Source organism: Bactrocera oleae, chromosome 2 (genome assembly GCF_042242935.1).
Source record: "Bactrocera oleae isolate idBacOlea1 chromosome 2, idBacOlea1, whole genome shotgun sequence".
Classification (NCBI taxonomy): domain Eukaryota; kingdom Metazoa; phylum Arthropoda; class Insecta; order Diptera; family Tephritidae; genus Bactrocera; species Bactrocera oleae.
Window position 1 is genome coordinate 29,146,846 of NC_091536.1, and position 19,079 is coordinate 29,165,924.

Below are 19,079 nucleotides of genomic sequence, written 5' to 3' on the forward strand. Positions count from 1 at the left end.
AAAATTTGACAATCTCATACTTGTTTTTTGTTATATAAACTTTAGGCATAACGAAAATCATTATAATAGTACATATATAATATAATAATACTACATATATTGATTTTCGGTATGCCTAAATTTTATATCACTAAAAAAATTTTTGGGAATTTTAAAATTTTAAATTACCTCAGTTTAGGAGTCAATCAAAGCTACTAATATATGGCTACAACACCAGGAAATTTAAACAAATTATTTTATTTAACAAAAATAGCTTAAGAATACTAACAGGACACTGTAGCTATGCAAGCATATGCCTAAAATGGGAATGAGCTCTGAGCTTGTCGCTTCTGTGAGCCAAAACCCGAAACGCCGACTCACATATTGTTGGAATGCGATGCGGTGACTTGAAGAATGCTGACGCATCTAGGACTCATACAGCTGAAGCAAAGTACCATCAATCCCTCAAGCATCCTAGATTTTCTAGGCGCTCTAGGATTGAACAAAACAATATGAAAGAATTAGGGGACACAATGGTCGCGGTGAATCTCTTCCCTATCTATATGGGAGTCGAGGTAAATCCTAGATCAATATATCCAATATTATACGGTAAGTTAATTTTTCTAAAAAATCTTACATATTGGTACATTTACCAAACTGTATAAAGCCAACTCGAAGTTTGCAAATATTATAATAGGTATATGAGAGATGGGGCTGGTATTGACCCGATGTTATCTATTTTTGGCATTACTTCATATTATTAACAGAAAAAGATACTCTCTGAGCTTCGTTAGGGTACCTCGCATACCATCACCTACATAAACGCCGATGGCACACTAATTAGCACAACCTTACATATTCCAATAGTACTGAACTAGACATTTTTTTCTGTATATTAATAAGATGTTATTTTGCGTTATATAAATATCACGCATTACGGAAAATTTTGGGGTAGGGTTCAGAGAAGTATGCCTTTATTTCATAAAGGCTTTTGATAAAAACTGGCATTTTAGTTAGCACACCCTGCCATCAGAAAATGTTTTTCGTAATTCGTTTGCGTTTAAAGTTGTGATTTTTTTCCGAGATTACTTGTAAGTAAAATGTTCAATAGACATCAGTGTGAACGATTTAAAATTTGACGGTGCAAGAGCTCCAGTAAAGCGGAAAGGCGCTTAATATGGAACATGTTCCAGGACGGGAAAAATATTAGTGAAATTGCCCGTTGTATTATAAAAAGAGATATAGACGCAAAAAGAGAAGAGCAGATGTGTTGATCTCTTGACCAAACTGCTTCTAAATATGTTTTACAGTTTATTGATTTTTTTATGCTTCTATATTAAGCATTATTTAATAAATGTTACTGAATACCTATAAATCAATTTCTTCTCGATTATTTTTGCGTCGGATATGGTATGGTATGGCGGAAACCAATTAAAGATTGCAAATTAAAAATAGCTAACCTGCTTGTGGAAAAGCAATAAGTTAATTGTCATCGAAATGACTTAATGCCAAAGACAGTGTTGCCACTTAAGAAAATCTTTGAGTACCAAAATTCCTACCAAATCTGTTGCAAAACTACCAAATTTTCTTATCATCAAAACATTCAGTTTTATTTCACTTCACGTTTAGAAAAATATGTACATATAAATAAACCTTAGGGTAAATTAAATATAGCTACATGCACACTCTTCCTTAGCTTCAATCCAATCGAATATTTTTAATATTTAATTTAATTTAATTCAATATTTTTCCCTACGAAATTTGAAAATGTGAAGGTTAGGCGCTCGCTCACTACAAAAGATTGTCAAATGTCAAGAACTCTCTGGGTGGTCGGCTATCATCCGTACTGTTTCGACTCGAAACTTTTGAGATTAAAATTTTAAAGGGGGTTCCGCAGGATAATGTCTTCTCCCCGCCACTGTTTTACTTCTACATTTCGCGACTCCCTCCACTACCAGAGGGAATTTCCGTCACCAATGAAATCGATGGCATGTTTTCATGATTTCAATTCCCACAACAGCCGGTTCTGCGATACCGGAATTGACCCGGATTTTATCCGGCCAAGGGCTGTTATTTCGACGATCTAACCCTGTTTGGATCGGTAAGTTTTAGATTAAGTTTGTCGTCACTGGAGCAACGCCTAGCAGCAGGGTTGCTCCGTATCCTCCTGCTGGCATCGAGTCCAACCCGGGCCCCGAGGTATTCTACTGCTGCGTATGCGCAAAAAGGCTCCATCCAAATTCCACCTCGGTTAGGTGCAATACATGCAATGGATGGAGCCATCTTAAGACCTGCTCGGGCCTTAAGACACACAGGGAGTGAACCACGAGTTACGTGGCCCCATGCTGTCAACGCAATAATGCGAAAACTGCCTCAACGGCCGTGCAACCTGCACCATGTTCGCGCACTGCGCTGCCACTCCAGTCGAGTGGCCAAGATAGGACCTCCACGGTCCTAAGGAGCTCACATAGACAGCATAACTCCCAATCTGACCAACCTCCCCCCCCCCCAACCTTCATCCAGCTCCAATCCCCGTGCGAGAACCACACAGCAACTCCTGGTTCCTCGCACAGTCTGTTCCGTGTGTCAGACCATTATACGCCGGAATGTCACATCAGTCAAGTGCAATTCTTGTACTGGCTGGTGTCACTTGCTGTCGTGTTCTGGCCTGCGCACCACACGAGAGTGGAGTGCGTCGTATGTTGCCCCATGCTGTGGGAGTCTGCCCCCGCAATCACAAACAGTGGCGTCGCCAATCAACACCATAGTGCGACAACCGCCCATGCGGATAGCACAGCTGCAACAACCACCACCTACACGCACCCCACTCACCCCCAGGATCACGACTGGACACCCGCGACAAACGCGACTCTTAGAATTTAACTGCAACGGACTCCAGAGCAAGATCGAGGAGATAGTTGCATTTATGAGATGGGAGCGCGTAACGATAGCTGCGGTCCAAGAAACCAAGTTAAACAGCCGCTCAGATCTTCTGAGTTGTGCAGGTTTCAACGTTTTACGTAAGGATCGCGAGCGGGATAATGGTGGAGGCCTAGCTTTCATATTGCACAACACCGTGCAATATCGTCTAATCGATGTTGACATCGACCGCAGGGACACCACCCTAGAATGTCAGGGATTAGCTGTCCGGTCAGGCGATGTCGAGCTCGAAATATTTAATATATACATCCCCCCAGTTACATGTTGCCCAACAGGATATCACCCGAATATAGATGCGCTACTTCGTGGTGAAAACCGTCTGGTGCTAGGCGACTTTAACGCGCATCACGATCTTTGGCATTCCTGCCTGTCAAACGATCGTAGGGGGATGGAGCTGGCGGAACAGATAGACGATTCGACATTCTGCACAATGAATGACGAAGCCCCCACCAGAATTATGGGCACCTGTAATAGCTCGCCAGATATTACTATCGCTAGCGGTGGTCTGATAAATAGTATAACCTGGCGACCTATGCTAACTCTTGCATCAGACCATCTGCCCATAATTATCTCGATCGAGAAACCTCCTGACTTTATTTCTGTGGATAACCGCACCTATGTTAACTTTAACAAAGCTAACTGGGTCGGCTTCACAGAATTTACTGAGAGCACCTTCAACGCACTATCCATTCCTACGGACGTCATCGTTGGCGAGCGTCAATTCCGCAAGGTGATCGCTGCTGCTACAGCTCGCTTCATACCGGCTGGAAGAATAGCGGAACTCCGCCCTAATTTCCCAGCCGAAGCAGCTGTATTAGCAAATGAGCGCGACACCTTACGCCATGCCGATCCCTGTGATCCGTAAAAAATCTTACATATTGGTACATTTACCAAACTGTATAAAGCCAACCCGAAGTTTGCAAATATTATAATAGGTATATGAGAGATGGGGCTGGTATTGACCCGATGTTATCTATTTTTGGCATTACTTCATATTATTAACAGAAAAAGATACTCTCTGAGCTTCGTTAGGGTACCTCGCATACCATCACCTACATAAACGCCGCAATCACAAACAGTGGCGTCGCCAATCAACACCATAGTGCGACAACCGCCCATGCGGATAGCACAGCTGCAACAACCACCACCTACACGCACCCCACTCACCCCCAGGATCACGACTGGACACCCGCGACAAACGCGACTCTTAGAATTTAACTGCAACGGACTCCAGAGCAAGATCGAGGAGATAGTTGCATTTATGAGATGGGAGCGCGTAACGATAGCTGCGGTCCAAGAAACCAAGTTAAACAGCCGCTCAGATCTTCTGAGTTGTGCAGGTTTCAACGTTTTACGTAAGGATCGCGAGCGGGATAATGGTGGAGGCCTAGCTTTCATATTGCACAACACCGTGCAATATCGTCTAATCGATGTTGACATCGACCGCAGGGACACCACCCTAGAATGTCAGGGATTAGCTGTCCGGTCAGGCGATGTCGAGCTCGAAATATTTAATATATACATCCCCTCAGTTACATGTTGCCCAACAGGATATCACCCGAATATAGATGCGCTACTTCGTGGTGAAAACCGTCTGGTGCTAGGCGACTTTAACGCGCATCACGATCTTTGGCATTCCTGCCTGTCAAACGATCGTAGGGGGATGGAGCTGGCGGAACAGATAGACGATTCGACATTCTGCACAATGAATGACGAAGCCCCCACCAGAATTATGGGCACCTGTAATAGCTCGCCAGATATTACTATCGCTAGCGGTGGTCTGATAAATAGTATAACCTGGCGACCTATGCTAACTCTTGCATCAGACCATCTGCCCATAATTATCTCGATCGAGAAACCTCCTGACTTTATTTCTGTGGATAACCGCACCTATGTTAACTTTAACAAAGCTAACTGGGTCGGCTTCACAGAATTTACTGAGAGCACCTTCAACGCACTATCCATTCCTACGGACGTCATCGTTGGCGAGCGTCAATTCCGCAAGGTGATCGCTGCTGCTACAGCTCGCTTCATACCGGCTGGAAGAATAGCGGAACTCCGCCCTAATTTCCCAGCCGAAGCAGCTGTATTAGCAAATGAGCGCGACACCTTACGCCATGCCGATCCCTGTGATCCCCGAATAAGGGATCTCAATTTGGAGATTCGGCAAATGGTAAACCACCATAAGCGGACAAAATGGATAGAGCACCTGAAGTCCTGCAACCTCTCCACCGGTGTGAGTAAGCTTTGGACTACTGTCAAGGCCCTGTCAAATCCGAGGAAACATGACGATCGGGTTGAAATCCAATTCGATGGCCATGCCTCCTCGGACCCGAAGAAGTGCGCGAGCTACTTTAGCCGGCAGTTTATACTGCACCCTTCGACCGACAAGGCCAAACGATGTGTTACCCGACGGCTGCGCAAAATGCCAAAAGACTGCGAAGGGGAGGTTTAGAGTGTCATCAAAAAGGCGAAATCGTCTAAATCCATCGGCCCTGACGGAATAAACATGCTGATGTTAAAACATCTAGGCCCAACGGGAGTAAACTACCTCACCAAGGTCCTCAACCTGTCGATATCCACTCTTCAAATACCCGATGTGTGGAGAGTCGGAAGAGTGGTCCCACTGCTGAAACCTGGGAAACCCGCCAACAAAGGGGAGTCTTATCGCCCGATAACTCTCCTTTCCCCAGTAGTGAAGACACTTGAGGCCTTGTTACTCCCGTCATTCACCCACCACCTGAGCCTAGCAGACCATCAGCATGGTTTCCGTAAAGTGCACAGTACCACCACAGCACTTAGCGTCATAAACGCCCAGATAGTTCATGGCCTGAACCAGAAGCCACCCTGCGAGAGGACGATCCTCGTAGCGTTGGACTTGTCAAAAGCTTTTGACACAGTCAATCACGCAACGCTACTTGAGGACCTGGAACAATCAACGCTCCCTCCAGGGCTGAAGCGGTGGACCATGAACTACCTGAGCGGTCGACACTCATCCGTACTATTTCGAGGTCAAAACTCCAAACTCAGGAAAATTAAACAGGGGGTTCCGCAGGGCGGTGTCCTCTCCCCGCTACTGTTTAATTTCTACATTTCGAAACTCCCCCAGCCACCAGCGGGAATTTCAATGACCTCGTACGCAGATGACTGTACGATATTGACGTCGGGCAATGGAATCGATGGCATGTGTTCAAAAGTAAACGGCTACCTCTCCGATCTTTCTCGCTTCTTTTCTGCAAGGAACTTAACACTCTCCCCCACTAAATCCACAGCGACCATCTTCACCAATTGGACGAAGGAGTACAGACTGGACCTGAACATTTCAGTCGATGGCACAAAAATTCCGACAGTAAATAACCCTAAAATTTTAGGCGTCACTTTGGACAGTCTGTGCTCCTTCACTCCTCACACGACCGCGATAACTGCCCAAGTACAGAGCCGCAACAAAATCCTCAAGTCGCTTGCCGGCAGCTCATGGGGAAAGGACAAAGAAACGTTGTTGGCAACATACAAGGCAATCGGCCGGCCATTAACACCTTCACCGACTCCCTTTCAGTGAATGGCGTAATACGAGTCAAACCACCACCCATTGCAGACACAGAGCTCGAGTTGCCTCGCGAATCTAGAGTGACCCTCGCGCAACTTCGTTCTGGATACTGTAGCAGGTTAAACTCCTACCTATCCAGAATAGACCCTGACATACCAAACACATGTCCTGCATGCAATGAGTCTCCGCATGACACTAACCACCTCTTTGCATGCCCAACAAACGCCACTCATCTAACACCCCTTTCCCTATGGTCCGACCCCGTCGAAACAGCTCGTTTCCTGGGCCTTCCGTTAGATGACCTCGACGACAACGAATCTAGAATTTATCACCCAAACGGGGATTAGATAATCGTTATAACAACAACAACATGGCATGTTTTCGAAAGTAGCCTGACACTCTCCCTCCTTAATCCATAGCGACCATATTAATGAAATGGACGAAGGTGTACAGAGTGGATCTTAATATCACAGTCGATGGTGTTAAAATTCTGACTGTCGAAAACCATAAGATTTTAGGCATTACGTTTAACAGCCTCTACTCCTTCAATTCATATACAGCAGCAGCTCCTTGGGAAAGAACAAAGAAAAGTTGTTGGCAACATACATCGGCCGACCAGTCATCAACTTGCACCGATTCGGTCACCTGGATATAGTGAAACGTAGAGGCAGAAGCTTCAGACGTATTGGAATACTGCACTCCGGATTCTTACAGGATGCATCTTGATGCTCCTGTTGAACAGACACATAGAGAGGCCTACCTAGTTGGAGCCAAACCCCTACATATAGAAGAAGAGCTCGATTTGCCCCGATAATCTAGAGTGACACTTGCGCATTGTCGTTCTGGATACTATAGCAGGTTAAATTCCTACTTATCGTCGATTTTGGATAATCTGACATACCAAATATATTTCCTTCGTGCAATGAATCACCGCATGAGTCTAACCACCTTTTTGCATTCCCAATGAATTCCACTCATATAACACCCCTCTCCCTATTATCCGACCCCTACGAAACCGCACGTTTCCTGCGCCTAACGATAGGTTACTTCGATGACAAACAAATTGAACCTTACCATCTAAGCGTGGATTTCATTACATGGTCACGATGTTAACTGACTTGGTGTAAAAGTTTAAATTTTCATTTACCTGACGTCGATATCATTTTGTTCGCTTACTGCGGTAGTTTTAGGTACTTGATTGTTATACCTAAAAACCAATTGAAAATATAATATTAACAATTATTGATCTTTATTTCACAGTTTCAATTATAGTTAGATCTCTCATTTTCTCACATTGAGCAGCTTCCTATTCATGAAGTTTTTAGTTAGTATGAATAGCAAACAGGAAGGTCTGAACTTTTAACGATCTTAAGATTAACTTTCATTCTAAATAAATCTGATAAAAAATTTATTTTTCAGTTCCGGTTACTTAGACCCCACTGTCGTGGGAAGGGTCATGGCGAGAGGTTGTATGTTTACTCAATGAGTCGGAAAACTTGTAATTGTGACAATACTCTAAACAGTCCTGTAAGCCAAAATCAGGGTACACGAAATTTCATCGAAAAACATGTTTAATGCTGTAGCTGTAGCACTATTTTTCTAAGCGAAGTAAAAACACAATGTATATAGATAATTCAGTTCAAATTTTTTACAATTATTTCTTCTTTATATTCTTAAGTTCAAAATACAAAAACAAAAATGTATATTGGATTACCTTCGACGTTTTAGTGCCAACAAGGTAATGACCCGAAGCATGCTGCAGAAATAGTTAGACTTTGGCTCTTGTACAATACTCCTAGACAACTTAAAACGCCCCCTCAATCACCTGACCTTAATCCTATTGAGCATCTATGGGATCTGTTGGAAAAAAAGCTTGGCAGCTTACAATAACAAGTAAAGAGGCTTTGCGAAATATTATGAAGTCAGAACTTATCCAACAAAATATTGAATTTAATTCTTCTTTTTCTGGTGCATATATTTACATTTTATTGCACTAAAATCCCATTATTTAAAAAACGAAAATAAGAATATATATTTTTGTTTTTGCATTTTGAACTTAAGAATATAAAAAAAATTTAATTTGAACGGAATTATCTATTTACATTGTGTTTTTACTTCACTTAAAAAAATGTGTCAGGTGAACGCAGACTTTATTAGGTATGTGCACATTTAAAGTTAAAAAATTCTACTATTTAAAGTGCGTATTTCTTTGATTTATAATGAATTTCACTCTTATATTTTAACTTTTTACGTCTCTACACATTTGTTTTGTATTAAATAGTGCAAACAAAAAATAAGGGTTGCCATATTTTGCAAACGAATAAAAATAAATAAAAGGTTTAGGTCGCCCAATTAGGGAGGCCCCGAAAATTAAAATTTTTTAAAATCATCTTATTTTGACGCGAAGATTACAAATCGGTGAGCGGAAAGTCGATTTTTTCCATAATTCTTTTTTTTTTAGTTTTTCCAAAAAAATCAAAAAATTACACACGCCGCCAGTGCAGAAAGGAGTCTTCTCTATTCGTCCATACCATCTGATCGCGACATAAAAAAAATTGTAACTGTTACATTTCTTCAGTATTTTTCTTCACAAGATAATGTCTAACTCGTTAAACGGGTAATTACAGCTAAGTTATCTGAATTCTACAACAACAATAAAAAACAACTAAGTTAATTAAAAAAGATGTGTAAAGTGTATTAAATATATTTTTATATAAAAGTATAAATTAATTATTGAAAAAATTCACTTTTTGTTTACGAATTTGTACACTAGGCATAAAAATAAGACAAATTAAGAGAAAGGGATGATTTTAGTATACCGTCCCAGGCTTTCGGGGTTAAAATGGGTATAGGCTAGGGCTAGGATAGAAGAGATCCTCCAGATCAAGAATATATATAGATATATCCGCGGGAAACTTATAGTTGTCAGGATATTTTCGTTTAAAGTTGAAAATTTCAACTATTTAAAGTAGGCTTTTTTTCGATTTCAAATGAATTATACACTTATATTTTTCACTTTTATATCCACTAACACTTCACTAATTCGTTTGTACACATTTATTTTACATTATATATTGCAAAAATAGTTAAATTCAATATTTCAATTATTGTTAAATTCCATTAATTCTGACAATAACAAAAGGGTTACAAAATGTCAAATAACCAATGTTAACTTATCGACATCTTTTGTAAATGAACTGAAAGAAATAAAAACAGATAATACCCCAAATACAGGAATCCAAAAGCTAGAAAAATAAAATATTAGAGAACATTGATGTTAAGGATTATGTTATACCCCCTATGACAATGTTACTTTTTCGCGTAAAACTCCTTTTTGCGTTGGCAGCCTTCGGCCGCGCTTCAAAAAAATAACCCTGGTCGTTCCAACACCGGGGTGTACCAAGGCCTTCTAGCATAGAACTCCTTTTTGCGTTGGCAGAGCTTCAAAAAAAATAACCGCGCAGAAATTCTTTTTGCGTTTGCGACCTTCGGCTGCGTTTCAAAAAAAAAACCCTGGGCAGTCCCACACCGGGATTTATCAAGTAAATGAAACTAAAAGTTTTTAGTATCCATCAACAATTATGGTACCTGTATTTAGGATATATATCTCTCTTTTATTTTATTTTTCTTCGTTTGCAAAATATATTGGTATGGCAACACTGGTTATTTGACATTTACATCCCTTTTGTTATTGTCAAAATTAATAAAATTGAAGAATGATTTAAATATTCAAATAAAGCTATTTTTGCAGCATCTAGTATATAAAGTGAAAAATATAAGTGTTCAATTCATTTTAAATCGAAAAGATACGTACTTTAAATAGTTAAAATTTTCAACTTTAAACGTAAATATCTCGAAAACTGTAAGTTTTCCACGACTGTATTTATATATATTCTTGATAAGGAGGATCTCCTGTATCCGCCTAAGCTCATTTTATCGCCGAAAGCCTGGGAAGGTATACTAAAGCCGACGCAAAAAAAATTATAGGTTTGGAAACTTTGGTATACCATCCCACTATTTCAAGGGAAATTTGTTATTGTGCATATAACGAAAATTGTGAAAACATAAAATGCTTATTTAAAGCAAAAAATATAATAATTAATATAAATTCAATATGTAGAAACATTGTAGTGAAGTGTAAGTGTATAATAAGTGCATAATATAAAAGAAAAAATAACTATAAATAGAGAAATTGTAAGATAAAATTTGTGAAATTTTCAAATTAAAATGCAAATATATCGAAAACCGGAGGCTATAATTATATACATTCTTTATCTGGAGAATCTCCCCTATCCAACCATACTCCTTTTAACCCTAAAATCGTGGGATGGTATACTAAAGACGACCCGGATTCTATTCTAAAGTTTAACCAATATACTGATGTGAGTCAATGTACATACTATGTACGTAATTAGTATTTTTTTTTGATTTTTATTGCTTAAACATAAAAAGTAGTGAAAGTGCCATATATTATGTATTATAAATTACTCACCTATTTCTGAGTGCTTGCCAAGCGGCTTCAATATCAGCGTATAAATTTTTTTCTGATGGTTTGCCACCACTCATTCCATAGCCAGAGTAATCGTAGCCAAATATATTACAGTTTAGTTGCGTTCCAAGAGATATATAAAAGCTACTCATTTGACCCAGATCAACGGCATTCCCATGAGAAAAAAGTAGCGTATATTTTGCATTTCTGCTACAACGTACATATATACATGTAATTAAATTTCCACGAGAGGTTCGCGTGAAAAATGACTCCACTTTGGACTTATCACGTTCAGAGTACTGCCACTCTGCACGTTCAAATAGATGTAAATTATACTTTACATTGGCATCATCAGCAGGAGTCAACTTATAAGTTGGCTCGGGTGGTTGGAAAGCAAGCTTAGCTGCAATCGGTCCAGGACAAGGCGGACAACAGAACATACAGCAAAGTTCACTGATACTAAACATGCTACTATTTAATATTAACTCCTTAGATAATAGTTTAATTTTAAATGATTTACAATATTTAAAGTTTAACACGCAAATATTTATCCATAAAATAGATACACGGTATTAAAAATTCTCTTTATTACCATAACACTTTAATATGTGAGAACTCACTCTATATTTCACACAATAACTTGTCATTATAAAAGTACTGCAATATAAAAATATTATATTTGTCATCAAAAAAATATGAAAATAGGAGTTTAAAACCTGTGGAAAGTAGCAACAACCGTGTTGAAAAATAATTAAGAGGCATCTTGACAGGCAATAGATGTTGTCGAGAAAACTGTATTGCTAGCAATCATAGATAAAATTATCCGAAACTCTTTGATTCGAGAGAGCGCTGTCAAAGTCTACATTTTTTCTAACATTTGACAGTGGTGCCACTAGGGAAAGAAATAAGTTTTGAGATTGTATTTCTTGGGTATTTTTAGGTTTCCATTTTACAGATAAATATACATAATTAAAATTAGTTTAACAAGCTAGATATCCTATATTACTTCTAAATATATGTACGTGTATATTTTAATCACAAAAGATTTTCCAAATTAACTTTTAAAACTAAATTTAACAAAATCCTTTAATATTTCAAAGCATTTACAAGTTTTAAATAGGGTCGGCTTTAGTATACCGTCCCAGGCTTTCGGGGATAAAATGGGTATGGGCGGATAGAGCAGATCCTCCAGAAGAATATATATAGATATAGCCGCGGAAAACTTATAGTTTTCGAGATATTTAGGTTTAAAGTTGAAAATTTCAACTATTTAAAGTACGTGTTTTTTCGATTTCAAATGAATTATACACTTATATTTTTCACTTTTATATCCACTAACACTTGACTAATTCGTTTTTAGAAATTTTTTTTATATTAGATGCTGCAAAATTAGCTTTATTTCAATATTTAAATCATTCTTCAATTTTATTAATTTTGACAATAACAAAAGGGTTGTAAATGTCAAAATACCAGTGTTGCCATACTAATATATTTTACAAACGAAGAAAAATAAAATAAATAGAGAGATTATACCCTAGATAGAGGAACCAACGCAAAAAAAACCTTGGTAAGCCCCGGTGTTGGACCAACCAGGGTTATTTTTTTAAAGCGCGACCGAAGGCCGCCAACGCAAAAAAAATTCTACGCGAAAAGACCTTGGTACATCCCGGTGTTGGACCGACCAGGGTTATTCTTTTTGTAGCGCGGCCGAAGGACGCCAACGCAAAAAGAAGTTCTTCAAGAAAAAGTAATATTGTCATAGAGGGTATAACAGTACTTAACATCAATGCTCTCTAATAGTTTATTTCTCTAGGTTTTAGATTCCAGTATATAAGGTATTATCTGTTTTCATATCTTTCAGTTCAATTACAAAAGATTTCGATAAGGTAACACTGGTTATTTGAACTAATAGAATTTAACAATAATTTAATTATTGAATTAAACCATTTTAACACTATATAATGTAAAATAAATGTGTACAAACGAATTACTGAAGTGTTAGTGGATATAAGAGTGAAAAATATAAGTGTATAATTCATTTGAAATCGACAAAAATGCGAACTTTAATAATTGGAATTTTCAACTTCAAACGTAAATATCTCGAAAAGTTTCCCGCGGCTATATCTGTATATATTCATGATCTGGACGATCTCCTCTATCCGCTCATACCTATTTTATCTCCGAAAGCCTGGGACGGTATACTAAAGTTTTCCCAATTTAGCCATTTTGGTCGAGTTAATATTATATAACAATTATGCTTATGTATACCTCACTTCAATATTTTTTTTTGTTTTTCTTTTAATATAATTTTCGCTGACTGAAATATAGCAATAAAACTGAGACTAAGTTTATGGCCTTTAATATTATATAAGTCAAGAAGATACCAAAGTTGATTGTAATTTAATCACGATTTCATTTAATAATGGATGTTTAATTCTTTCTCAACTTTGCCACACCTGAAGGAATTTCCTCGCCTTTGATTCCTGCGAATTACAAGAGTATAAAATTCTTGGTTCCGCCCTAGTACCCATTATCGAGTATATATTGACCCTAGCTCCAACATACTTTATGTAAAAAATTCAAACTTCCTTTGGCTTTATATAAACGTAAAATATTAGATATACAACAGTTTAATGCCGAAAATGTGTAAAATCGATCCACGAATTTCCCCAGCATATACCATGTTTGAGTTAAATAGCTTATTTTTGTTAAAGTTAACATTTCGGAGAAAAAATAGTATCTATCTAAAATAGTAAATCCACGATCAATAACATAAGTTAATAAGATACCAAATAATAATCGAATAATAAATGTTGAATTCTTTCGCAACATGTTGCAACAGAGTATAGTTTTGTTCATCAAACGGTTGTTTGCATCACCTAAAACTAATCGAGATAGATATAGATTTCTATATACAAATATTTTTTCTAATATTTGGTGATAATTAGTGGATAAGTATATTTTCTCAGCCATCATGTTGAACTTATAACAAAATATACCAGACAACAATGTAAAAAAGTTTCTTAGAGTGCTGGACTTTGTATAGAGCAAAAATATCTTTCTAGAAAAAATCGCGTGAGATAAATATTAGCAGTGTAGTATCAAAAGGGCTAAAGATTCTTTTTACGTGGTAATAGATAAACTGCGACCCCATCGGTTAAAATGCTATTATCTATTAATTCAGTTTTGCGACACATTTTAATATGAAAGTCATGAGGTGAACCGTAAACTCAAGAAAATTACATTTAAGTACTTTTTGGGATTTACCCAGCGCCGTTGGCTGCTTATGAAAGGTTTAGATATTAAGACAGAAATAAGAAAATCTACATACCTGCTATACATTTGTGTGTACCATACTTAATTATATGTAAGTTATTGTTAATTTAGCCTTCATGAGCAGACCTTTCAAAATAGGTAGATCCCTGTTTTAAAAAGCGTTAGACAAAAGCAATTTACGGAGGGGTTCTCCGAGCACTTAATTTCAATACAATGAAAAAAACTACTAATTTCTAAAATATAAATATATCTAAATAATCTGTATTATTATGTTAGTGAATATCTATGTAATATATAGGTATACATAAGTACGTAAGCTGTGTGTACAAAAATATACCATAATAAAACTATTATAGTCTGTAGCAACATGTTGCAAGAGTATAATAAATATCAGTACACTGTGTTTGTAGTTTCAGTTACACTAGATTTCTTGACCGGCAAAGTGCTGTATTCAAACTAATTTCAGTGTATTAGTTATATAGTGTTTAAACCAGTGTTTTTCAATCTGTGGGTCGCGACCCCTAAGGGGGTCGCAAAGCCTTACTCGGGGGGTCGCCAGCTGAAAGAAAAAGTCGAGGTTCTTACACAACAAAAACACAATTTTAATGAGAAAGATATGCTTGTTTATTTTTCATTAATTTATCAAATTGTGGTGTTATTTTTGAAACATTAATAATTTAATCATTTTCTAATTGCAGTCTATTTCTCTTTTTAGTTTTAATGTCTACCATAAAAGAAAATGTCAGTATGAAGTGGCGAATGGCACTAATAATTTAAGAGCTTCCCTTGCCAGCTCTGGATATTCGTGTTTTCTTTTCATCCAAAATACGTCGACAATTTGCGAATAAAATTCCATTTTAAGCATGCCATCAGTAGCTAATTCTAGAAGACATTCTTTCATTTTTGTATTGACATCAGCCAGATTTATTGATTTGTCCAAAAAAGGGCTTAAAATCCATCTACACCCATTGTCAGCTTCAGAGTGCAAGTCTGGAAAGTATGTCAAAAGTTTATCTTGTAAATTATGCATGCTTTGTATCATGCAAGGAATATGAGCCGATACTGCAAAACTTTGGTCTGATGCATTATCTTCAACAATCTTCTGAGTACACGGAAAAGACTCAAACATTTTGACGACCACAAACGAAGTTTTGCGTGAAATGCTTTTACTTTATCGTTAGCTGTTGAAATCTTTTCTTCTCTTCCTTGAAGGTTCTTGTTCAAATTGTTTAGGTGGCTAAAAAGATCTGCCAAAAATGCTAATTTCAAGAGCCAAATAGGGTCAGAAAAACGGTAAGCATATTCTGATTTTGCATCTTGTAAGAACATTAACAATTCAGCTCTCAGTTCCAGAACTCTTGTCAATACCTTTCCTTTGGATAGCCACCTGATCTCTGTGTGATAAAGGAGATTTTGATGAAGCGAGCCCATATCTTCACAAACGATTCTGAATAGCCGGGTTTGCAAAGCTTTACCTTTGATAAAATTCACAATTTTTATTACCTCCTTGAGCACGTCATTTAAATCAGAAGGTATTACCTTAGCAGCAAGAGCCTGTCGATGAAGAAAACAGTGTGTCCAGGATATGTTTGGTATTATCGATTTTAATTTTGCTATGAGTCCGCTATTTTTGCCAGTCATAGCTTTAGCGCCATCGCTACAAATAGCGATACATTTTTTCCAATCAATATCGTAGTCGCAAGTGCTTTCTGAAAACATATCGTACAAACACTGGCCAGCAGTGTTTGCAGGAAGTGCTTTGCAAAATAAGATTTCTTCCGTAATACTGTCATCTGCTTCAAAGCGCACAAATACTACAAACTGTGCACAGTCGGAAACATCTGTAGATCCATCGAACTGCAAGGCAAAATGTTGGCTATTCTTTAATTTTTCGACTACTTGTTCTTGAATATCCTTGGCCATATCGTTTATTCTGCGTGAAATAGTACTGTAAGAAAGTGGTATTTTTTTAAATTTGTTTGCCTCCTGCTTACTGACCATAATTTCCACCATATCGAGTGCCGCTAGCAAAATAAGATTTTTGGCAATTGTATGTGGTTTCCCTGTTTTAGCAACTCGATATGCGACTTTGTAGCTAGCTAATAACGTTGACTCGTTGACACTGGATGCCTGAAAATAAACCAAACAATATACAAGTGAACAGTCAATAAAAATTAAGGACGCGGAACCTTTGCACACCGAAATTAAGTATAATCAAAAGTTGTATACAAATAACAAAGAAATAAACACCAACAGTAAAAATATAGTATAAAACAAGTAAGGAAGGGCTAAGTTCGGATGTAATCAAACATTTTATATTCTCGCAAAGTCAAATGGTATACTCGTTTGAGATTTCTTTGTGGATTGGCTGATATTTTCGGTAGAAGGTCAACTATAGGCACTGGGGTCCACATATTTAGTACTTAGGGGCTTGAACAGTTTTGGTTCGATTTAGACTATTTTTGGCCACAAGGTGGCATACTTTAATCGCATTATTTACGCAAAGTTTTATCCCGATATAATCATTGTTGCCTGATTTGCATAGTGGAAAGTGAAAGAATCAGATGGAATTGAAAATGGTGTTACATGGCAAATAGGCGTGGTTGTAATCCGATTTCAACCATTTTCGCACTATACCATAGAAATATGAAAAGAATGTTATGTACCGAAATCGGTTAAGCAGATCCCAAGATATGGGTTTTCACCTAAAAGTGGGCTGTGCCACGCCCACTGCCTAATTTTGAACGCGGTTCCTATAAAGTCATCTCATACCATCCCAGAGATAAAATTTAATGTCTCTGCCGTGTTTAGTGCTTGATTTATCACGCTTTTAGTAGTTTTTAACAGTACCGTTATATGGGGAGTGGGCGGAGTTGCCACCCGATTTCAACTATTTTCACACCGTCAATAGAAGTGCTAAAAACATTTGCTTCCAGTGAATTTTGTTATAATAGCATTAGCGGTTTAGGAGATATGCACATTAAACCTATTAGAGGCGGGACCACGCCCATTATTAAAAAAATATTTTAACTGCAGATGCCCCTCCCTAATGTGATCCTGTTTACCAAATAACAGTCTTGTATCTTATTGCGGAACTTAGTTATGGCAATTTATTTGTTTTTGATTAATGGCGTTTTGTGGGCGTGGCAGTGGTCCGATTACGCCCATCTGCAATACCAACCGTCTCACGGTACCAAGAAACATGTCTACCAAGTTTCATAAACATATCTCAATTTTTACCCAAGTTACAGCTTGCACGGACGGACAGACGGACGGACGGACAGACAGTCACCCGGATTTCAACTCGTCTCTTCATCCTCGTCTCTTCTAACTCGATTAGTTTTAGGTTATACAAACAACCGTTAGGTGAACAAAACTATTATACTCTGTAGCAACATGTTGCGAGAGTATAAAAATAGTATTATTGTGAAAAAAGGGTGGGGCGCTTTTTAAGAGCTGATTTATAGTGCACCCCACGCTTTTTTCATTATTCTCTTACTTACCTGAATTATAGTATTTTGCTGCTGACTAAGAGCTTTCAACTTTTGTTCAAAGAAATCCAACGGCTTATCAGCTTCTTTTTGATGCTTGGTTGTGAGATGCCGCATACGCTTTGACGGTTTCATACTCTCACGTGATAAAACATCGCCGCAAATTACACATTGATGTTTATTATTTACGACTGTGAACCCGTATTTCAAATAACTGTCATCATAATGTCTATTTTTTTTCGGATTCGATTCACCACCACCGCTATTGATACTCGTACCAGATGTTGAAGGCTGCGATCTTTTGAGAAATTTATCCATTTTATATTTTTATGAACTCATGGGCGACTACGCTTAACTGAGTGATGAGAGTTGAAACAAAAGAACATTGCGGGTGGCGCGCGCGGGACGCTTGCTGTTACGGCAACGACAATCATGTCTTGCGGTGTGGCAACGTCGCCGTCGCCGATGCAGTATGACCCGCGCGAATAATAGATAAATTTGCCAAAATAGGAAAAACTTATTACCTAACGTATGTAGTCTTTTAATTAAAATTAAATCATTTCTTTGACTTACTATGACACAAGGGGGTCGCCAGAATATTTCAACCTGTAAAGGGGTCGCGAAATCAAAAAGATTGAAAAACACTGCTGTAAATCATAAATCTTAATTTTTATTTTTATTTTATTTTAGTACTTGATATGATCAAGATTATCTGATTTCAATTGCTTCATAGCATATTTTACTTCCTGAGATAATTAATATTTCAGGAAAATATGCTCATATATTTAGGTAAATATTCAATAATTGCCTTATAGATGCGTATTTATATAAATGTGAAAATCACACATCATTCATAAGTACACGTACGCTGATGCTTGCTTCTTCTTGCCCGCACAAACAATTACCTTTTCTACACTTTTGGTTTTTAACGAGACGCAAGTTGAACGATCGCCAGCAAGGAGGCATGAGGGGCGCACTGCCACATAATTATTTCAGATATATTTTTATTAAACGAATTTATTTTAAAAACGATTATAAGTAGGAATTTATGTGTATTTATATTTTTATGTAACTATTATAATATTATTTAAATAAGCCCTAAGATATCAGTATTTCTCAATACAAATTAAACAATAGAATAATAAGATATAAATCCTCCGTAGTAACGCCTCTGACCATGATGGCACCCCATGGGAGTAATGGCGAGTTCGCGCGGAGACGGGGCGGAACAAAATTGAGTTCCAACAAAACAAAAAAATGACAACTTTGCCGACAAACATACATACATAGGAGCTTGCATACATATTAACGCCGCATTTTGCGCAGCGTCGCGGAGTTGACAAAATTTGTTTGAACC

At 37.8% G+C, this 19,079-nt stretch overlaps 1 protein-coding gene across 9 annotated transcripts in view; it reads right to left on the minus strand.

The window, feature by feature from the left end:
* Positions 1–11,592, minus strand: part of LOC106622739 (alpha/beta hydrolase domain-containing protein 17B) — a 63,192-nt gene extending 51,600 nt beyond the window's left edge. For 8 of the 9 annotated variants that reach the window (XM_036357685.2, XM_036357688.2, XM_070112921.1 and 5 more), the window contains exons 1-2: positions 10,959–11,592; positions 7,614–7,673 (exon numbers count right to left, since the gene is read on the minus strand). In XM_036357685.2, the coding sequence (XP_036213578.1) occupies positions 7,614–7,673; positions 10,959–11,422 (524 nt within the window). In that variant the 5' untranslated portion in view covers positions 11,423–11,592. The remainder of the gene's footprint in view (positions 1–7,613; positions 7,674–10,958) is intronic. The other variant, XM_036357690.2, reaches the window with a different exon arrangement.
* Positions 11,593–19,079: the final 7,487 nt, after the last annotated feature.